General features: G+C 41.6%; 1 protein-coding gene across 1 annotated transcript in view; it reads left to right on the top strand.

The window, feature by feature from the left end:
• The window catches only part of SMAD9 (SMAD family member 9), an 80694-nt gene extending 73128 nt beyond the window's left edge, over window positions 1–7566 (top strand). The window contains exons 5-6 of the mRNA XM_056109794.1: window positions 2689–2945; window positions 7409–7566. Of these exons, the coding sequence (XP_055965769.1) occupies window positions 2689–2945; window positions 7409–7552 (401 nt within the window). The 3' untranslated portion in view covers window positions 7553–7566. The remainder of the gene's footprint in view (window positions 1–2688; window positions 2946–7408) is intronic.
• The last annotated feature ends 14574 nt before the right edge of the window (window positions 7567–22140 follow it).

Consider the following 22140-nt stretch of genomic DNA (forward strand, 5'->3'; position numbering starts at 1 on the left):
TGTCCCGGCCGATAGTGATCCTCATTCCTACTCACCGCAGCCTGGGCCAGACAGGTGCTGGACCTGGTGTCAAACTCCAGGCATTGGGAGTGAGTCTTGGAGGGGAGAAAGTTAGGGAGAGTTGGAAGGGAGCGAGTTGGATTCAGGCAGCTGGAGCAGGCACGACCTTCAGCCTGACATGACAAGCAGGCCTAGAGCTGTGTGACTTGCCTTGGCTTCTTTGGCAGAATTGTCTGAATATCAGAACCGTTCCATGCTGAGAACCATTCCATGCTGAGAGTGAATTTTTTTTTTTATTGAATCACCATGAGCTACAGTTGCAAGCTTTCATGTTTGAGTTTCAGTCATACAATGACCAACACCCATCCCTCCACCAGTGTGCATTTTCCACCACCAGTGTCTCCAGTATCCCTCCCCCCTCCTCCCCCATTGCACACGTCCCCCTACCTCTATGGCAGACAATCTCCCTCTTACTCTCTCTCTACTTTGGGGCATCATGGTTTGCAATACAGATACCGAGAGGCCATCATGTTCGGTCCTTTGTCTACTTTCAGCACACATCTCCCATCCCGAGCAATCCTCCAACCATCGTTGACTTAGTGAGCCCTTCTCGATCCCAGCTGCCTTCTCCCCCAGCTCATGAGGCAGGCTTCCAACTATGGAGCGATATTCCTGACCCTTGTATCTACCGTCGTTGGATATTAGTCTCGTATTGTGTTATTTCAGATTCCACAAATTAATGCAGTTCTTCTTTGTCTGTCCCTCTCTTTCTGGCTCATTTCACTTAGCCTGATACTCTTCGTGACCATCCACTTACAAGAAAATTTCATGACTTCATCTTTCCTAACAGCTGCACGGTGTTCTATTGTGTAGATATACCAAAGTTTCTTTAACCAGTCAACAGTCTGAGTGTGTGTTAAGGGGAAAGCGATGGCAGTAGGAAGTAATCCAGAGGGAGGTAGGAGATGGCTTACGATGCAGAGTTGCCTGCAATGCGTGGGGGAACCCGCCGTGCCCCTAGCTCAGGAGAGTTTCTTAACAGTGGTTTTGTGATCTGGTCCCGAGGAGCCCTGGAAGTCTGTAGCCCTATTGAGAAGGTTGTGTTTTTACTGGGAGGCGAGCCCAAAGCCATCACTCTAAGTATGTTCTGGGTCCTTCAGAGTGGTAGGAATGGGTTATGATCAAGTGCTGGACAGTTTTGCTTTTGCTGAAAACTTGGAGCGGGGTTGGGGGTTTGGGGGTAGGGGGCCGGGGGACTGCTCTGGGATTCTGTTCCCCAGATTAGAACTTCTTTATTTTATCTGCTCTTCATCCCTGCCTAGAAATTTGTGTTGCCTCTCAGACCCGGGCCTTTGAAAGGATCTAGTAATATTTCAATGAAATGAAAATTACTGTGAGTGGGGCAGGAGTAGATACTGGGTATGGTGCTTGCCCTGCATGCAGTCAACTTGGGTTCAATCTCTGGTCCCTGGAGCACTGCCAGGAGCAATTCCTGAGCACAGATCAAGGAATAACCCTTGAGCGTTGCTGAGTGTGGCCCCCCAAAAAACAAAAAGCAAAAGAAAAGAAAGGAAAATTACTATGAGTACAGACAGAATTCTCAAGATATTACTATGTTTGCCTTTTAACTCCAAGAATGTGAGATAAAGCAGAGCTACCTACATTTTGAATGGGAGTTTTATATCTGAAAGTGTGACAGGAATTTCACTGTTAATAAGCCCAAGTTAAAAAAAAAACACAGCAAAAATACAGGTGTTATTGATCTGTACTAGTAAGCACTAAATTTTAAACTTAAATAGGTCTCTTTGAAGTACTTGATCAGATAAAGGAATTTATAGATGATAAAATCATATTTAAAGTTCATTTTCTATATTCTCTGGTGTTACTAGTGTATGCACTTAAGTAACTTTTCCAGAGTGTTATCTGCAATCAATTCTTATTTTTATGTATGTAGCTGAAGGGCAGTTGGCTGGTTCTGCATTAGATACACATCATACATCTAATATCCTGAGACCTTATCTTTGGAATAAATATGAGTAGGAGAGTGCAGCGGAAGGAATAATACCTGAGCACTCATTTATTTGTTCTTGGCCAGGGTTGTCAAAATATGTTGTGGCCCACTTTCCAATGGAGAACGAGGCAGCAGAATGAAAATAAGTCGGCATTTGGGTCTCACACCTTTGATAGCACTTCACCGCCTCCCGTCGTTCATCGATTTGCTCGAGTGGCCACCAGTAGCATCTCCATTGTGAGACTTGTTGTTACTGTTTTTGGCATATCGAATACGCCACGGGGAGCTTGCCAGGCTCTGCCATGCGGGCGGGGTACTCTTAATGGGGCGGTGGAATCGAACCCACGTGCCAAGGCAAACGGCCTACCCACTGTGCACACCTTACAGGGTTGGCAATAGTCAGTGAACTCATATCTCTCTTTATTTATTTATTTAATTGTTGGTTTTTGAGTCACAACTGGGGATGCTCAGGGCTTACTCCTGGCTCTGCACTCACTCCTGGCTATACTCAGCAGAGCATTTGAGGTCCCAGGGATAGAAACCGAAAGGCAAGTGTCCTGTCTCTCTAGCCCTGAGTCTATCCCTTGCAGTCGCAAAGAAGCTCCAACGGTGGGCAGAGAATGGCCTTTGAGCCCCACACTGTGCCGGTGTCTGGAGGCTCCCCTCTTGCCTTGCAGGCGTGCATCTGTACTACGTTGGCGGAGAGGTCTACGCTGAGTGCGTGAGCGATAGCAGCATCTTTGTGCAGAGCCGGAACTGCAACTACCAGCACGGCTTCCACCCCGCCACAGTGTGCAAGATCCCCAGTGGCTGTAGCCTCAAGATCTTCAACAACCAGCTCTTCGCCCAGCTGCTGGCTCAGTCCGTTCACCATGGCTTCGAAGTCGTGTATGAGCTGACCAAGATGTGCACCATTCGCATGAGTTTTGTGAAGGTAAGGACGATTTGCATTCAGATTAGGGCAGGGGACATGAAAGAGGACAGGAAACCGAAAACCCTTTGCAGGTGATGATTCTCCAGAGAAGTCTGTTGTTCGGAGGGGCTCTCTGAACACTGCAGGAAAATCAAGTGAAGGTAATTACCTGATTTCTTTAACACAGCAGGTGAAGTGACATGAATATTTTTTGAATTAATTTTTATTGAAAACACCATGATTTACAAAGTTGTTCATTATACAGCTATTTCAAGCATTTAGTGTTCCATCACCACTAGTGTGACCTTCCTCCACCAATATCCCGTTTCCCTTCCAGTCCCAACCTGCCTCCTTCAACACACAACAGTTTTACTTTATATTACTTACTCTAACAAAACTTTAAGGAATGGCAAATTAGAGTGATCAGAAAATAAATCAGTAAGAGCCAATTTGTGATTACTATATGATTTTGATGTCACTGATACTGTCCTCCCATTGTTCATCAATTTGCTCGAGCGGGCCCAGTAACGTCTCCATTGGAGACTTTGTTGTTACTGTGTTTGGCATATCGAATACGTCACGGGGAGCTTGCCAGGCTCTGCCGTGGGGGTGAGATACTCTCGATGGCTTGCCAGGCTCTCCAAGAGGGGCGGAGGAATTGAATTCGGGTCGGCCATGTTGGCTGTGTGCAAGGCAAACACCCTACCGCTGTGCTATCGCTCCATCCCATGATTTTGATGTATGTAAATAAAAAATTTAATAAAATTTAATAAAATACCTATTCTTATTTACACACACACATATAAAGGTAAAAAGGTAAAGGCCCTCCTGTTGATCATCGATTTGCTCAAGCGGGCCCAGTAACGTCTCCATTGGAGACTTTGTTGTTACTGTGTCTGGCATATCGAATACTCTCGGTAGCTTGCCGGGCTCTCCGAGAGGGGCGGAGGAATCGAACTCGGGTCGGCCATGTTGGCCGCTTGTAAGGCGAACGACGCCCTACCGGCTGTGCTATGGCTCCAGCCCACACACATATATATACATATATATATTTTGCTTTTTGGGTCACACCCAGTGATGCACAGGGGTTACTCCTGGCTCTGCACTCAGGAATTACTCCTGGTGGTGCTCGGGAGACCATATGGGATGTTGGAAATTGAACCTGGGTAGGCCACGTGCAAGGTCCTACCCGTTATCACTCCAGCCCTACACATATATGTTTTAAACTCTGGAATCTAAAGTCTATTACACTAAATTTTATTTTATACTTGATCTCATCATGTCTCATCTGACAGGAGTAAATTTATAAGGTGTCATGCCACAAAAAGTGTTCAACCCTTCTAATTGCCAAGCATTAATGTTATGCAATACAGATTGATGGGCCCAGCCTGAATAAAATAAGTTACTCTTGGCTCTTTAAGTGCTTACAGGAAAATGAAGGAAATTCTACTCATAAATAAGCTACAAGCAAGAGAGTACTGGCTCTAACACAAAATAATATAGAGTAAGGATTATTATTAGTAAGGATTATTATTATTTTTTAACTTTGGGGTCACACCCAGTGGTGCTTAGGGGTTATTCCTGGCTCTGCATTCAGGAATTACTCCTGGCAGTGCTGGGGAAACATGTGGTACCAGGAATTGAACCCGGGTCAGCCTCGTGCATGGTTCTACCCACTATTCTGCTAGCTCCTAAATTAAGGATTACTGTAGCACTGTCACACTGTCCTCCCATTGTTCATTGGTTTGCTCTAGTGGGCACCAGTGACATCTCCATTGTGAGACTTGTTGCTACTGTTTTTTGGTATATTAAATATGCCACGGGGAGGTTGCCAGGCTCTGCCATGAGGGCAGGATACTCTGGGTAGCTTGCCGGACTCTCCGAGAGGGACGGAGGAATTGAACCTGGGTCAGCTGCATGCAAGACAAATGCCCTACCCGCTGTGCTATAAAGACAAAATCCAAATGGGTCAGAAGCATGATGGATATCTTTAGTTCTGAGAGAATGGTGGGTGTTTCCTTGATGAATATTTAGTTTCTTAAATTTGATCTTGTTAAGGTGGAAGTGAAGGTTGAAGAATTAAAGAAGTATTTTAGGGTGAATGAAATTACTGTGTGCACTTTGAAAATAAAGGACTCAGTTCTATCATTGCTGCATCATTTCTGAAATAGCACTTGAAAATAATTCTAATATTTCAAAATTGGAGCTTGTGTATCAAACTTAGTATCTGTTACACAGTGGACATAGCCACATGTTCATTTCAAGGAATTAGCTGACTTATTCCAAATTTTTTTGAGGTGAAATTTATTGATTTTTGTTGTTGTTGTCAAATTATTTTATTTTATTTTCATAAAGTAGTTCACAATGGGCTGGAGTGATAGCATAGCGGATATGGCATTTGCCTTGCACAAGGCCAACCCAGGTTCAATTGCACTGTCCCTCTCGGAGAGCCTGGCAAGCTCCCCATGGCATATTCGATATGCCAAAAACAGTATCAACAAGTCTCACAATGGAGATGTTACTGGTGCCTGCTCGAGCAAATTGATGAACAACAGGAGGACAGTGCTACAGTGCTAAGTTCACAATATTTGATTACATTTAATATTTGAACACCAATCCCACCACCATTACACCTTCCCACCGCCATATTTGTGATGTTTCACCCCGAACCCCAGGCCCTGCCCAAAGCAGAACCGAAATAATTTATTTTGTATTGTTTGTTATGAATAAACTGCTGAAAAGGCTCTAAAACCTTTCCTTAGAGGAAAGTGTGTGAAGATTGTTGTATTTCACTCAAGGGCCAATAAGCCCTTCTGTAAGAGATTACCAACATGTTTTAAAGGTTGAGCCTTGTGTTCATATATATAAGTATTAATTATATTCATATGTGTATATACATATATATGTACACATATATATTTCTGTAAAAATATGTTTCCCTCAAAGATTGGTTGCCTTCTACTTTAAATCCCATCAAAAGTGGTGTGCTACTCTTGGAATATGAGTGGTGTGAGGCATGAGATGCGGCCGCACTGTCCAGGAATGGACTCACTTGTGGGTGGGGCCCAGCCCAAGCATGTGGAGGCAGCTGTGATCATGGCAGCAGTTGAGTTCTGAAGGTTTTCGGCTGCCAGGGCTGGCTCTGTTGGGGCTGGGAGGGGCCTCACCTGACCCCCTCTGGGGTGCCCCGAATGAAACAGCCTGGCGTGGGGTTCGGCAGCATGATTATGGCGTGTTGTTTTATGTTCTCTTCTTGCTTTTTTTGTGTGTGTGTGTGGGGAGGGTCACACCCGGCATTGCTCAGGGGTTACTCCTAGCTCTGCACTCAGGAATTACTCCTGGAGGTGCTCAGGGGACCATATGGGATGCTGGGAATCGAACCCGGATTGGCCGTGTGCAAGGCAAACACCCTACCCGCTGTACTATGGCTTCAGCCCCCTATGTTCTCTTCTGAGACAGAAGGACAATGAATTTCTGGATCATGGCCATTGATAAGATTACCCAGCCAAATTTATTGATCTTCTATATTTATTGATTTACTTGGGGTCTTGCACATGCAAAGCTCTGTGCTCCTGACAGCCGAGCTATGGATGACTTTTTTTTTTCATCTTTTAAAATTCCCATAATTAATTGTCCTAGTTTTCTGTGCTCAAATTGTGTTTGTCATCATAATTCTTTCAAAAATAACTATCCTTATGATTTCTAGTTTTAAAAACGATCTAGTTTTGAAACTATTTCTTCTTCATGATGGCAAGCGATTTTATTCAAAATGATTGCTAAGTTTTCAAAGCAGTTTCAAAACAGTAAAGCAATTAGCAGATACCTGCAGGTCTTTTCACATGCTCTAATGTTTGAGAGCCAGCAGAGGGCATTAAATTTTCACTAATGAACAGTCATTTCATTGGACAGTGTTTTTTTCCAGATCAGTTTTAAAAATTAGGATTAATGTCAATATTTTTCAGAGGTGATTATTTCATTGAATATGGACTTGAAAAGAAAGCTCATTTTCTTAAGATCAGCTAGTGCATGGCATTTGTATTTTCTGGGTTTTTGAAAATTCTTTTATTATTGTCTTGATAATACGGTTACAAGAGTGTTAGAAGTTTATAATGACGATGTACAAAAATCACCACCCTGCACCACCACCAACACACCCGTGAGCCTTCATCACAGTCCTTATGTCACCTATGGCCCAATCTTCACGGAGACACAGATTCTGATTACTTCATTTCCCTCGCTGAAATAAGGAAGATCTTCAAGTGCAGGCACACTGGGCAGGAGGTATTCTCAGTTTTAGTTAAGAGGTATAAGGCCCTCCAGTCACCTGGGTCAGCAGGGGTCAGAGAGGGTGAGCACAGGGACCCGGTGAGCATGGTGCAGGGGCCAGGTGACAGCAGCTCCCCATGGGGGTCTGAGCTGCCGCCTGCCTCCAGGGCTGCCAGTCACATGTGGACACTCACTCCGGGCCGGTTCTTGCTTTTTAGGGCTGGGGAGCCGAGTATCATCGCCAGGATGTCACAAGCACGCCGTGCTGGATTGAGATTCATCTTCATGGACCCCTGCAGTGGTTGGACAAAGTTCTGACGCAAATGGGTTCCCCACACAACCCCATCTCGTCTGTGTCCTAACGATGGCCAGGCCAAGTCTCCAGCTCTGCGGCATCGATGCTGTCGCGGGCAGTGGCTCCCATCATTCCTGATTTGCAGCGGACTGAGGTTCCTCGATTCATGTGCAAATACCTAACACACATGCTATTCCCATTGTCTTCCTTTAGTGCCTCCTTTTAAGCCCGTGCCAGTACAGTGTGATTAGAAAAGCAGGTTTCGGGTGCTTAAGCTATCCTAAGCAGCTTTTCTTCATAGGAAGAAACAAGAGGCAGGCAACACTGGGTAAACAGTGTTTGAAGGGTGTTGGCAGACTAACAGGCACCTTGGATCAGCCATGGCAGTAAAAGCATGTCCTGTGGCCTCCCAGAAAAATATTCAACTCTGTAGCGAATGCCAGGTACTAGCGGGGCAAATAGCACTTTCAGACAAAACAAAGCAGTGAAAGCCCATAGAATTTTAACACTTTTCCTTTTGGTGCCACTGGCCAGGGAGAAAATAAGCTTGAATAGTCGTTTTTGTAAATATGCCACATCTACTTTATTTCTGAAGTTGAAATGCCCATCGCTGTACTATTGTGCTGATATTAATGGTACATTTTCAACTAGTTTAAACTGTGATCGGTAAAGAAAGAAGCTGTGAAGCAGAGTCATATCACCTCGTCATCTATCACTGTTAAAAAAAGAAGTCTAATACGGGAAAATAAAATAGGACAATAGCAGGAAACATGCCATATTCCCAAACCATAAGCGAAGAGCAGGACTTATTTTAACCAAGAGTTACCCGAAAGACAAAAGACTGCTGCTTTGCATGCAGGAACCAGGTTCCTGAGCTCCTGGTTATTCCTGGGCGTCCTCCTGCAGGCTTCTGAGCTAGCACAGAGGAGAGGGGTGATGAGTAGCACTCTGTTTTCTTAAACCTTCTCGCATTCCCGCCTTAAAGCTCTCTGGCTGAGGGCACACCTTTCACCAAGTTTCCTTTGCCGGTTGGCAAACATTAGCTACTTCCAGATTACCAAAACATTGGTGAAGCCTCTGACAATGCTGGGATCAAATATATGAATTATTGAACATAGAGTCTTTAAGTGATGAAATTATCCACTGGGTCGATCTGGTAGCCTCCAAGAAAGTTAGAGTCTCCTCCCTGCAAGGCACTTCCCAAGTCAAATAATAATGTTTTCATGATCTCTTTAGAAGATCTGGGGAAGAGCGGTACTGAACAGTAGGATTTTTAACCATATATAATACATATATCTGTGTATACAATATACATATATGTATATATTATGTGGATATATATACATATATATGATATTAAAAACATGTACATTTTTTACCTTTGGATTATAAGAAGAAAATTCTCCAAATTCCTAGGTACTTATCGATATATCCATACATATGTGTATGGATATAGAAATAGTTCTAGGTACACAAATATCTCCATACAGGTGTATATGGATATATATAGATATATGTAATTATATATATGTATATATATAACTCCCACCAAAACATTGCATTGCTTAGAAAAATATTTCACACGCTCTTAAAAATATATAATTTAAGATGGTAATTATGCTTGTAGCAGATGATACTTTGCTTGGATAAGTGATTTCCTCACTTATCCTTTCTATCTTGACTCTTTCTAGCATTAGTGAACACAGTAGTTGTTTCTTATGAAATTGTATTCAAGGTAGAAATGACCTTGTGGGAAAAAAATAATATACGTGAGTACTACTGTCACCTCTTATGAAGGCCAGTGCCATAGAAACTTTCATCTATTTAATAGAAAATGAATAATTATATTTTGCATTAAAATTAGATGGCTCATTTAGGGTTCAGCAAACCCCATAGTTTATTGTTTGATCCAGTATGCTTTGGGCACCTGGATATACCGGGTACAGTGGTAGGTACTGTGGAATCAAGTGCAAGCAGGAGATAGTTTTGACCCTCTGCGGGGAGAGTCTAAGAGCAAATCTCTTCGAGACACCCTCATGTTTCAGAACTTTTCGAACAAATCAAGACATGTGATTTTTCTTTTGTTTGAAGAAGAATGCATTCCTCAGTTATCCGCACTTTGAAGCTTACTTTCTTTCTGTTCTTAGCAATTTGGTAGCAACAGGTGATGATTTCTAGGATGAATACCACTTTTTTCTATGTATCAGGATATTTCCTTTTTTCTTCTGCTTCCCTATTTTCCTGTAATTCCCATCTCATCTTTTTTTTTTTTTTGGATAAGGCATTTGTACGAGGATTCTTTTTCATATAAATACTTTTCCATAAAAGAGCAAAAAATTTTGTTGTTCTAGAGATTACACACACAGCCTTCTTGGTCTCTCCACAAGAGATCAACTATTATTTGGTAATCTTATTTATTAGAAAATTGATTAGAACTGGTTGTTTATAAGAAGCATTTAAAAAACTGAATTTCATGCATCTTTTAGAAGTTAGAACAGAATATTCCAATGAACTAAATTATGGTCTTGAAAAATAAATGATAAGGATCTGGAGAGATAGTCTTTATTAGAATATATGTAAAATTCTGAGAATTTAGAACTAAATTCACGAGCTCTTTGGTCAATGCCACAAATCATGTTTTCATCACACTTAATATTGTTGCTGACAAAGTTGTCAAAAGTTGCACAGAAGAATTTCATTTCAAACTTCTGAATGTATTCACTTAGCTTTTATTCCTTGAGTCTCTCCTTCAAAAATTTCACAACAGCGTTTTTTTACAGGGTAATGAGCAGAGGGACAGGCTAACTGTAAGGACGTCAGCAATGCAGCAATGCCAAATGTCTAAGGTTGCCATGGACAAGGGTTGTGCAATAGAAAATAAAAATATTTTGACTTGCTCACAAGATCCAGAGCATTTCTCATGTTGCTCATGCCGGTTTGTGTGTGTGTTTTTTTGTTTGTTTGTTTGTTTGTTTGGGTTTTTTTGGTACTTTTTTCTCCCTGCTTAAATTTAAGTAGGATTAGATGATTTTTAGTCTCTGCCAGTGCTTTGAAGCTATAAAGATGTAACATTTTAACACATTTACTTTATGTTTTGTTATTATTTTTTTACACTCAGTATAAGTTAAGAAAAGTTGAACAGCAACCTAGTATTTAAAATTGCTTTTTTATTCTTTTCTAAGGAACTGAAAATCCCCATAACAATGACAAAAACATTTTTATAAATGTCACTTGGAAAACTTTAAGCACTGTCTTCACTTTGATTGTGTCCCAAATATTTGGTGTATGTGTTCAATAGAGCAAAATATAATGTATATTCCAATTTTTTTCCTTTCCCTGTTATGATTTAACAGCTGAACTACATAAGATTAGGTGATCCTGGCATGTGTTAAGTGCAAGTTCAGATTAATGTAAAACATCCAACAACAACAAAAAACTATTTCTATTTAAGTAATGCCTATGATTATAACATCTAGGCTTCAGTTATCCTTCGACTGTACACTTAAACTGTTATTTGACTGTGTATAATAAAGAACACTGTACCGTTAGTCTTTTGGCTCATTTGTCCTTGCATATCCCGTAGGTCATGAGTTCTTAACTTCCCATTTTGACTAAAGCAAAGGAACTGCAAAGGAACTAAAGCAAAAAAGAACAGAACCACCTCCTAGACTCCATGGAAACTGGTGTTCACTGGAGGGGAAGAATATGCATGTTGTGGGATGGTCTAGAGCTGCGGGCAGGTAGGAGTGGTGAAAATTGTGCATGTACATAGGTGTGCAGCTCGACCTCTGAAATTTCATAATAACCAATCATAAATCCATAAAAGGAAAAAATTCTATCTTGAAAATGGAGTATTTAAAAACTCCAGTTTGCCATAGAAAAATTCTGAGGCTTTTTCATTCATGATGTAGGGCAACTGGCATTTTGGTTTGTTTTTTTTTAATACTTTATTTAAACACTGATTTACAAAATTGGTCATGATTCACTTGTCATGGGCTTTTAGTGTTTCAGCACTGATCCTACTGGGGCTGGAGAGATAGCACAGCGGGTAGGGCGTTTGCCTTGCACGCGGCCGACCCAGGTTCGATTCCCAGCATCCCATATGGTCCCCTGAGCACCGCCAGGAGTAACTCCTGAGTGCAGAGCCAGGAGTAACCCCTGTGCATCGCCAGGTATGACCCAAAAAGCAAAAAAAAAAAAAATCAGCACTGATCCTACCACCATGTCCCCATCTTCCCAACCACCCCCAAACCTGTTCCCTTAGCAGGCATATATGATTTATTTTATATTGCTTATTACAACTAGATGGCTAAAGGAATGATTAAAAATACTTCAGTAAAAGAAACTTTGTGAAAGGTCTTATATCTCACCGCAGGGTTGTTAAGTCTGTCTTGAGGACTTACTTGAGGTTCATTGCCAGTTGAGCCTTCTGCATTATTGCTTTTGTTTGTTGAGCTAAAGTGGCATCTGTGTTACTTTATCCATCTAATATAATGTGATCCTCCTGGGATGTTAGTATTGTGAAAGCTGGAGGTGTCACATGGTCCAGAAACTTCAGGATCTGTAGAATTGGGCTTATGAATCAAGATGGTGGTGACTGCGGGAGACAGTCGTGGCTAGCGGGGCTTCTGGAAGTATGTGAGGTGGGAGAGGCTGCCCATTCCCACTCCAAGATCTTCAGAGTTCTCAGCCTGAAAGCCGAGGACCTGGTATTTCTGCAGGTTAGTGTCTCTGCAGAGATATTAGCTAAGCAATGGAGTTGGGCCATTGCCACGGTGGTCGCAGGTATGGGTATGGGCATGGTTGCCTGGGTTTTAACAGGGACTCTGCCCACCCGCTTCCTGAGGGCACCCCAGATTCTTCACCTGGGAGATCTGCGTGTCCAAGAATTTTAGCTGCTTGGCTTGGCTTGCATCTCCTCAGATTTAGTCGTAAATCTGAAGAGCAGGGTTGGTGGGTGAGTCAATACGGTCGCTGCTCTGGTAACTGGCACTTTGAATCTTGAAGATCTTTTGCTGTGAGTTTAGAGAGCATGCATATAGGGGCTTCTTTCCTTGAAGAGAAAATGTAAGTGATATTTCACATGTAGGAATTTTAGCAATGTAAACACCACACACACACACACACACACACACACACACACACACACACACTTACCTATTATTAGAAAAGTGCTTTAAAAGGCAAGCGAGGGTCTTGAGGAGTAGGTTTAAGGACTGGGGCATATACTTTAAATACTGGCACCACATGGTCCTCTGTGCATGCTGGGAGTAACCCCAGAGCATGGTTGAATGTGGCCCTCAAACTAAAAACATACAATAAAAAAAGGCAGGTGAGGAAAAAACTAAACCAAAATTTTGTATATACCTAAGACTATAAACTCTGTTCCCTTCACTGAAATTTCCTTTTTGTCTTAAAATACAAAGGGGAAAGAAGTCAGTATTTTTATTTATTTTTTATTTTATTTTTTAATTATTTCTTTGCTATATTCATTTTATTTATTTATTTTTATTAGTGAAACAAGAAGTCAGTATTTTTAAAAAGAATAATCTTACTGATTTGATCAAGGTTTCCCTAATAACGTGATCAAGGTTTTTATTTATATATTTATTTTTGTTTTGAGGTCACACCCAGCAGTGCTCAGGGGTTACTTCTCAGTACACAGATTTCACCAGGGATTATAATCTATTTATGTCCTGCATTTTCTAACTATTGTTTTGAAAGGCTTTGGGGGTCCACATTGCAAGGCAGAAATGATGTTTGTTTCCTTTCTTTTTTTTTTTAGACAAAGTTTCTTTAAAACTGTTTTAATTTTTTAAAAATTGAATCAGTGGTGTAGACAGCTAGAAAGTTGTTCCCCCACCTGCCTCTATGGCAGGCATTTTTCTTCTTTCGTTTTGGGAATTATAGTTTGCAATACATATAGTGAAAGGTTATCATGTATGTTCCTCTACCTACTTTAAACACTCAGTTCTTGTCCAGAGTGACCATTTCTGACTATTGTTGTCATATTGGTCCCTTCTCTATCCTAACTGCTCTCTGCTTTCCATAGACTTGTGGCAAGCTTCCACATATTGACCAGTCCTTCTGGCCTGTTTTTTCTGGCCATGGATATTAGTCTTATACTATTTTTTTACATCCCTCAAATGAGTGCAGTTGTTCTAGATCTGTCCCTTTTCTTCTAGACAAAGTCTTTAATATAATGAATCCTCGGATAGTTGGCTAACACACTATACCTAAAATAAAATCAAGTTAAAAAAAAAGTAGCAACGATTGTATGAATTGAAACCAAATGTATTGTGTATGAATTGAACTGAAGAGAAGTGAATTTATAGGTCTCGCTATTCTAAGCCATGGGAAGCAGACACTTAAACATACAGGCAGAGATTCTTCCCAACCCTATGCAAGGCTGAGTCATTAGGGGTATCCCAGAGCAGGACGAGTGAGCCCAGCACCTACCCAAACAAAATCCAGCAGCTGAAAACTTCCACGCTCCACAATAGTTGCCATGCACCCAGCCGAACTCCACTGCTCAGGATGAGCCTGAGTCAGAAATTAACCTGTTGAAAAACTCAGGTATGTGGGTTTTGTGACTGAACTCTCCAGGTTTCCACAGTTGAATGTAGGCTTCCTCCTGCTATCTCCCTGTACTCCCAGAAGCCCTGGCCATCACACAATGCCCCAAACACCACCCAGTTAAAAATATAACTCCAGCTGTATCACCTTGAACTCTACAACACTGAAAAACCAAGAGTGGCACACTTGATTGGATGGGATGCAATGTAGAAAGCACCCAGTCTCAATTAACAAAATACCAACACAAAAGGTTAAACCTCTTATAACATCTTAGTAATCTCTTACATAAGGGCTTAATAGCTCCATGGTGAGATACATAATCTTCACTAACTTTCTTCTGAGGAAACATTTCTTGATCACTCATTTATCAAATTGTAACAAGCAATGCAAAATAAATTATTGCAGGCCTGCTCTGGTGGCAGGCTTTAGGGGTGGTTAGGAAAATTGGAGATAATGGTGGTGGGAAGGTGTAATGGGGTGGGTTTGGTGTTGGTACATTGAATGTCTGTAACAAATAGTCATGAACAATTTTGTATCTACAGTGTTTATGTAAGGTTTAAGGGAAAAATAAAATTTTAAATATTTTAAATAAAAGGCCTAAAAATGAAAAAAAAAACATATGCAAAGTTACTGGGGCTATACACAGCAATGAAAACAAAATAAAAGGGACAAAACATGTAAGATATCAGTTTTCACTTTTGTCAGTTGTTTTAATGTTCCTGAAATCTTGACCAATCTATGGGCATTGATGTGAGGTCAAAATAAATTTGTACAAAATAAAATCTCAGGAAATGCCAATGGGACCATGATGTATTATGATGATTAATGTAATGTAATTTTGGTTTTTGAGCCACACTCAGCACTGCTCAGGGGTTACTCCTGGCTCTGGGCTCAGGCAGTGCTCAGGGACCACATAGGATGCAACATATTGAACCTCGGCTGACTGCATGCAAAGCAAGGTCCTTCCCTACTGTACTATTGCTCCGGTGAACTATAATGTATTATTTAAAAGACTTAACGTTGGTTTTCCAAATATCATTAGGACATAAGTAACTTTATAAAAGAATTCTATATCATATGAAGTCCCTTGTTTCCATATAGCACCCACACCATTAAAATACAATTTAAGAAGTGTATGTTGGTAACCATAATAACAAATCAAAGAAAAATCTACCACACTCTAGGAATTTTGTGGCAGATGCAGTGAAACAGATTAGAAGTAAACAAATATAAAATACAAAAAAAAAGAAACAACGCCCTCCCCCACCCTTCGGGATTTTATTCCTCCAAATTCCTGGTTCAGTAAGGACTTGTTTATTGAGAAAAAAGGTCTCAAACATCAGGTTGTTCACAAAAATAGCCCATAGTATCAACTTTAGAAAACAAATCATAGGACTATTACACTGTTTTTATAGAGGATACATTTGACATACTAACTCTCATTCATAAAAGTATATTGCTACATATGAACAGCTCCACACTGCACACTCGTGGGGTAAAACACACAACCCACTAAGTCAGAGCTGCTCTCAAGTATGATGTAACTAATGAGATTGCCTTTGCAGCTAAGAAGCAGCTACTGAACTCATGTATAAGTGGAAGGAACCGTGCCCCCTGTATAACAAGAGATTGTTTTGAAGACTGTTGACAAAAGCCATACATCCTTCTTATTGTTTGTTAAGTCATAAAGAGGTATCAAAATTAAAATTAAAAAATTATAGCGTAACTCAGTACCTCTATTGCAAACCACAACACCCAAAAGTAGAGAGAGAGGAAAAGGGAATGCCTTGCCACAGAGGCAGGGTGGGGTGGGGGGGATGAGGGTGGGAGGGCTGCTGGGATCATCGGTGGTGGAGAATGGGCACTGGTGGAGGGATGGGAACTCGATCATTATATAATTGAAAACCAAGCACAAAAATTTGTAAGTCTACAACTGTGCCTCACGGTGATCCATTTAAAAATCAAATTTTAAAAAAATGAGAGGGTAAGACTTAACATAGCAGGAGTGTCGAAGGAAGTGAAAATGGGAAATGGTGCAGGGTGAAGGACAAGGCTGGGACGGACAGTGAGCATGTGCTGAAGACACTGGGGAGAGGCTCTGGTGAACATTTTGATCTCAGACAAGCGCGTAGATAAAGAAGTAAGAGGACAAGACCCCACTATGTGCTTAAGAGTCATCCTCACCATTGGCACCATTTCTGTCATCCTCTCCGTCCTGTGCCTCTTTTTCACCATCCTTGATCAACTCCAGCTGGTCGTCCCCCGATCTTCATTATCCACATCACCAAGCAGGTCCCCCTCCTCAGCAGAGTCACCTGCAACCCCTCCCACTCCAACTTCACATAAGTGTCGTCCTGCTTCAGGGAGCCGCTCCCCTGCTCTCCTACTGACTCACCGTTCTTCATCTCTACTACTTGTTTGCTCAGTTCCTTTTCAGCTTTCGCCAGGTTTCCAGTAGAGAATCCACTTCTCATTTCACCTGGGTCAACTCCTTTTTTTCCTTTCTTTCTTTTTGGGTCACACCCGGCGATGCACAGGGGTTACTCCTGGCTTTGCACTCAGGAATTACTCCCGGCGGTGTTCAGGGGACCATATGGGATGCTGGGAATTGAACCCAGATCAGCCGCTTGCAAGCCAAATGCCCTACCTGTTGTACTATCACTCCAGTCCCTTAACTCCTCCTTAATAGCTTCCCAGACTGGGGAGATTCTCTCTGGCCACTCACAGAATTGAAGACACTTTTGCCCCTTTGGGAGGTGTTTCCTGATCCATGTTGGTGTTCTGAGGGCACTACAGCCCAAACCATAGGGGGCCAAGCAGGAACACGTGCTGAACAACTGTACATCTGTCACCAAAGATCAAAAAAACTCTCACAAAGAGGGAGGGAGGAGAGATTTGATTCTGAGTCTCCTACTACTGGGTTTTACGTGGAGAAGACCACTGCTGCCCAGAGTGGACAACATTGTCTCAACAGCTCGGTCTTCACCTCTCTACGTTTGTTTCTGACTCTTTTTATTTTTTATTTTATTTATTTTTTATTTATTTACTTTTTATGCTTTTTGGGTCACACCTGACAATGCACAGTGGTTACTTCTGGCTCTACACTCAGGAATTACTCCTGGCGGTGCTCAGGGGACCATATGGGATGCTGGGAATCAAACTGGGGTCGGCCAAATGCAAAGCAAATGCCCTACCCGTTGTGCTATCGCTCCAGCCACACTCTGACTCTTTTTAAAGAACAGCAAATATTTAATTTCCTCTAGCCAACATAAAAGTAATCACATGTCTCCAACTGCTTGTCCAGTGACCACTTTGCAGGTGGAGGGGATGAGAGGAGCATGCTTATGATTTAGTTTGGAAATAGATATTAAATTACTCAGGGGTGGGGCCTAGGAAAGGTAACCCTAGCAGTTAAATTGTTTTTATTATGAACGCTTGTATTCACAGTGTTAATTTGAATCAAGACAGGATGATCAGGAATTCTGGTGTGGCAATACCAGAGTATATGGAGAAAAAGCTTTGTTCTTAAAAAAAAAATCTCTCTACATGATCAGTGATGATTCCATTATTTGCATGAATCTGATAAAAATGTTAGTTCTGGCCTTAGAAGTACCAGAAGTAACCTGAAAAAAGCTGTTAAATGAGGTAAATATAATGAAAATTATACTCAGTTGGGCTGTTGAATTCACAACTACTCACACCTGCAATCTGTTTTTTGGAGATGGTGCTTGCAAACAGCAGGCTTAATTCTCTCCAATTTCATCATTTAGAAAAAACCCCGAAAATTCTAAAGAGAGCCTTCTGATGTTTAAGTACAATTTCAAGATAACATTACATGACAAATGTTTTAAAGACTTTTTATCTCTTATAATGCTATAACAGTTGAATCTAATCATTCTCAGTCTTCAGCTAAACATAATGCCATCATTTAAAAATATAATAAATTTTTATGTTAATTGTTTTAAGCAAATAAAATATAGTATGCCGATTAAAATACAATGTTTAAAACATGTTAGTGCACAATAAAATATTTTACTTAAAATCATTTATTTTTTTGTTACATCATGCAAAAAAATATGTCAAGTTGATTATACTTTTCTGAAGGGAAATTTTATGATTATAGGTTGCTTACTGTGAAAGGAATTTGAAAGTTAGAGTTGGAAAAGGTGATAATTGGTTCTCCTGGTCAGCTTAAAGAAAATATAGGGGGTCAGAGAAATATAGTCCGGCTTGTAAAGTGTTTGTGTACAGCCAACCCATTTTTTGATTCCCCAAACCACACATGGTCCCTGGAGCCTCACAAGGAGTAAGTCCTGAATGCAGAGCCAAGAATAAGCCCTGAGAATTTCAGGGTATGGCCTCCAAAACAAAAATAAATAAATAATAACATTTTATCTTGAAAAATAAGAGGATTCTGTGTTTTGCTAAAGAATCTGGAAAAAGCCTTAGTGCCCAAAAACAGATGACTGGTTAAAGAAACTTTGGTACATCTACACAAAGGAGTACTATGTAGCTTTTAGGAAAGATGGCCCTCCCGTTGATCGTCGATTTGCTCGAGCGGGCCCAGTAACGTCTCCATTGGAGACTTTGTTGTTACTGTGTCTGGCATATCGAATACTCTCGGTAGCTTGCCGGGCTCTCCGAGAGGGGCGGAGGAATCGAACTCGGGTCGGCCATGTTGGCCGCTTGTAAGGCGAACGCCCTACCCGCTGTGCTATCGCTCCAGCCCCTAGGAAAGATGAAGTCATGAAATTTACATACAAGTGGTACTACATGGAAAGTATCATGCTAAGCGAAATGAGTCAGAAAGAGAGGGATAGACATAAAAAGATCGCATTCATCTGGGGAATATAAAGTAACAAAGTATGAGATTAATACCCAAGAATAGCCGAGATCAGTACCAGGAGGATTACTCCATGACTTAGAGGCCAGCCGGGCATTCTAGGGGAAAGGGCAGCTCAGATAGAGAAGGGAGCACCAAATAAAGGGTATTTGGAGGATCCTCCTAGGATGGGAGATGCATGTTGAAAGCAGACTATGGACTGAACATGTTTGCCACTCAATGCCTCTTTTGCAGACCACAACACCCAAAAGGAGAGAGAGAACAAAAGGGAATGCCCTGCCACAGAGGCAGGGGGGATAGGGGGGGTGGGGGGTGGGAGGGATACTGGGATCCATGGTGGTGGAAAATGGGCACTGGTGGAGGGATGGGTGTTTGATCATTGTACAATTGAAACCCAAGCACAAAAATTCGTAAGTCTACAACTGTACCCCATGGTGTTTCACTAATAAAAAATTTAAAAAAAAACTGTGGCGAAGTGTTGTATCATGTAAATAATTCATGATGACTTAAGGAAAGAGGCAAGAAAAGTCAGCTGTTCTGAGATGAAAGGTTTTGTATACTGTATCTAAGTCTGGAAAACAGTTCTTCAATCTATTGTGGCAAGGAGTTGCTATCCATTAGTACTTAAGTCAATAATCAGTAAGGCTGCTAGACTAGAAACCTTTGGAACTGCCTAAATCATGCATCCCTATTGCTCCAGTTACTTTGAGAAATCGTGTTAGAAACAGCTACATAACTGGGCATTTACAGCTCCAGAGTTTTGCACTGCTTATAAGTTTATTAAGAGTTTGGTTCGGGTTTAGAAAGTTTTGGGTAAGGAGCGGAGGGGACCGATTGCCACAGCAGGCTAGATTCTCTCTAATTTCATTTTTATAAAGGAAAAAAAAGTCCCTAAATTTGCCTGTCTTGATGAGAAGAGTATACTCTCATTTTCCTTACATTTAATCACCATTGCCTTTGCATCTAGTGTGCTCATCATTGCTTAGCTGAATTTCTTTTTTAATCAAGAAGTGAGTTTCTAAGAAGTGCTTGATTAGAATCTGAATAAGATCCAAATTCCCAGCTTTGGAAGCCTTGTGTTGCTTCTTTGTGTTGGCGTAAGATAAAAGTGATTCCAAGTGAATGTCTTAAAACAGCACCCCTTTGCCCTCTTACACTTCTGGAGGCCGAAAGTCTGCAATGTGTCTCCCTGGGCTAATGACAGGCTCTTGGCATGATTGGTTCTTCCAGGAGTTCTGAAGAAGAAACTTTTTTTTTAATTAAAAAAAAATTTTTATTGAATCACTGTGAGATAGTTAGAAGCTTTTCATGTTTGAGTTACAATCACACAACGATCAAACACCCATCCCTCCACCAGTGCACACTCCCCACCACCAATATCCCTGGTATAACCCCCCTTTCCTACCGTCCCTTTGCCTCCATGCAGACATGATTCCCCATAATTTCTACTTTCGGGCATTATGGTTTGTAATACAGACCCTGAGAGGTCATCATGTTTGGTCCTTTATCTACTTTCTGCACACATCTCCCATCCCGACCGATTCCTCCAGCCATCATTTTCTTAGTCATCCCTTCTCTCTTCCAGCTGCCTTCTCCCCTTTGCTCAGGAGGCAGGCTTTCAGATATGGAGCAATCTCTCTGTCCCGTGTATCTACTATCCTTAGGTGTCAGCCTCATGTTATGTAGAAGAAACTTTTTTCCCCCTGGCCTTTTCTAGCTTCTGGAATCTGCCTGCATCCCCTAAATCACCTCCCACTCGTTTCCATCATCACACCTAAGATTTCACGCAGGTCCCATCTGCACAATGCAGCTGAATCTCTCCAGGAGCTCAAGATTCTCAATCGCATCTGCACTTCTTTGTACCATATTAGGTAAGAAACACAGGTCCAAAAATTGGGTCATGAACATCTTGAGGGGGCGAGGGGAGACATTCCCAGTTACCACATGATTCTAGCTGGTTTCCTTGCACTCTTAGGAATCAGTAAGTAGTTCAGTTAAAGTGTTGGGGCTGGAGCGATAGCACAGCAGGTAGAGCATTTGCCTTGCACACAGCTGACCCAGGTTCGACTTCCAGCATCCCATATAGTCCCCTGAGCACAACCAGGAGTAATTACTGAGTGCAGAGCCAGGAGTCACCCCTGTGCATCGCCGAGTGTGACCCGAAAAGGAAAAAAAAAGATAAAGTGCTATCAGATTGAATTCATACACTTTACACAGACCAGTAAATCAAGAAATTATGAAATTATGGGGAATCATGTCTGCATGGAGGCAAAGGGACGGTAGGAAAGGGGGGTTATACCAGGGATATTAGTGGTGGGGAGTGTGCACTGGTGGAGGGATGGGTGTTTGATCATTGTGTGATTGTAACCCAAACATGAAAAGCTTCTAACTATCTCACAGTGATTCAATAAATTTTTTTTTAAATTAAGAGCTCTGGTCTATTAGCTATGCAACTTGCTTAGGTCAGTGACATATGATCAGTTGTAAGTAAAGATTGGATAAGTGTCAGCCAGGTCAGTCTCTCTCAGCCTTTCTCTGACTGTGGCCTTCTTCCAACCTGTTTTTTTCCTGTGGCCTCTCACACAGCCCCATCCTACTGTTTGCCCTCCTAGACTTATGACATGATCCCATTTATATGCTATTCACCTGTGGTCCCCTTGGAATATACTAGGGACCCACAGGGGGGCACATGGCCCTTGGTAAAGAGACACTGGGCTAGATTCCTGAATGAAAAGATTCTGTTTCATGTGCCAGGATCAGAAAACTTTTTCTATGAAAGGCCTGAGCATAAATGTTTTCAACTTTGCGGTCACATGGCCTTCAGACCTGTTGGAAATACTCAAAACTGACATTGCAAATCAAAGGCCACCGCAAATAATGGGTGCATAGATGAGCATATCTCTGTCCTATAAAATTTTATGCCTACAGAAATGTGAACCTCTTATAATTTTTGCTTGACATAAAGTATATATTTTTTAATCATTAAAAAGTATATAGGGGCAGAGGTGATAATATGGTGGGTAAGGCACTTGCATGCAGCCGACCCTGGTTCAATCCCTTGCACCCTATATGGTCTCCGGAGCACTGTCAGTACTAATCCCTGAGCATCGCTGGGTATGGCCAAAAATGTATAAGCATTCGTATGTCAGTGCAGAAATGGGCTGTGGGTTGACCGGCCTGGGACAGAGAGGGATTATTTGCCAACTTCTGCTCTGGAAGGTAAGATACTGTCCAGT

Source organism: Sorex fumeus, unplaced genomic scaffold (genome assembly GCF_029834395.1).
Source record: "Sorex fumeus unplaced genomic scaffold, SorFum_2.1 ptg000008l, whole genome shotgun sequence".
In the NCBI taxonomy this organism is placed as follows: Eukaryota; Metazoa; Chordata; class Mammalia; order Eulipotyphla; family Soricidae; genus Sorex; species Sorex fumeus.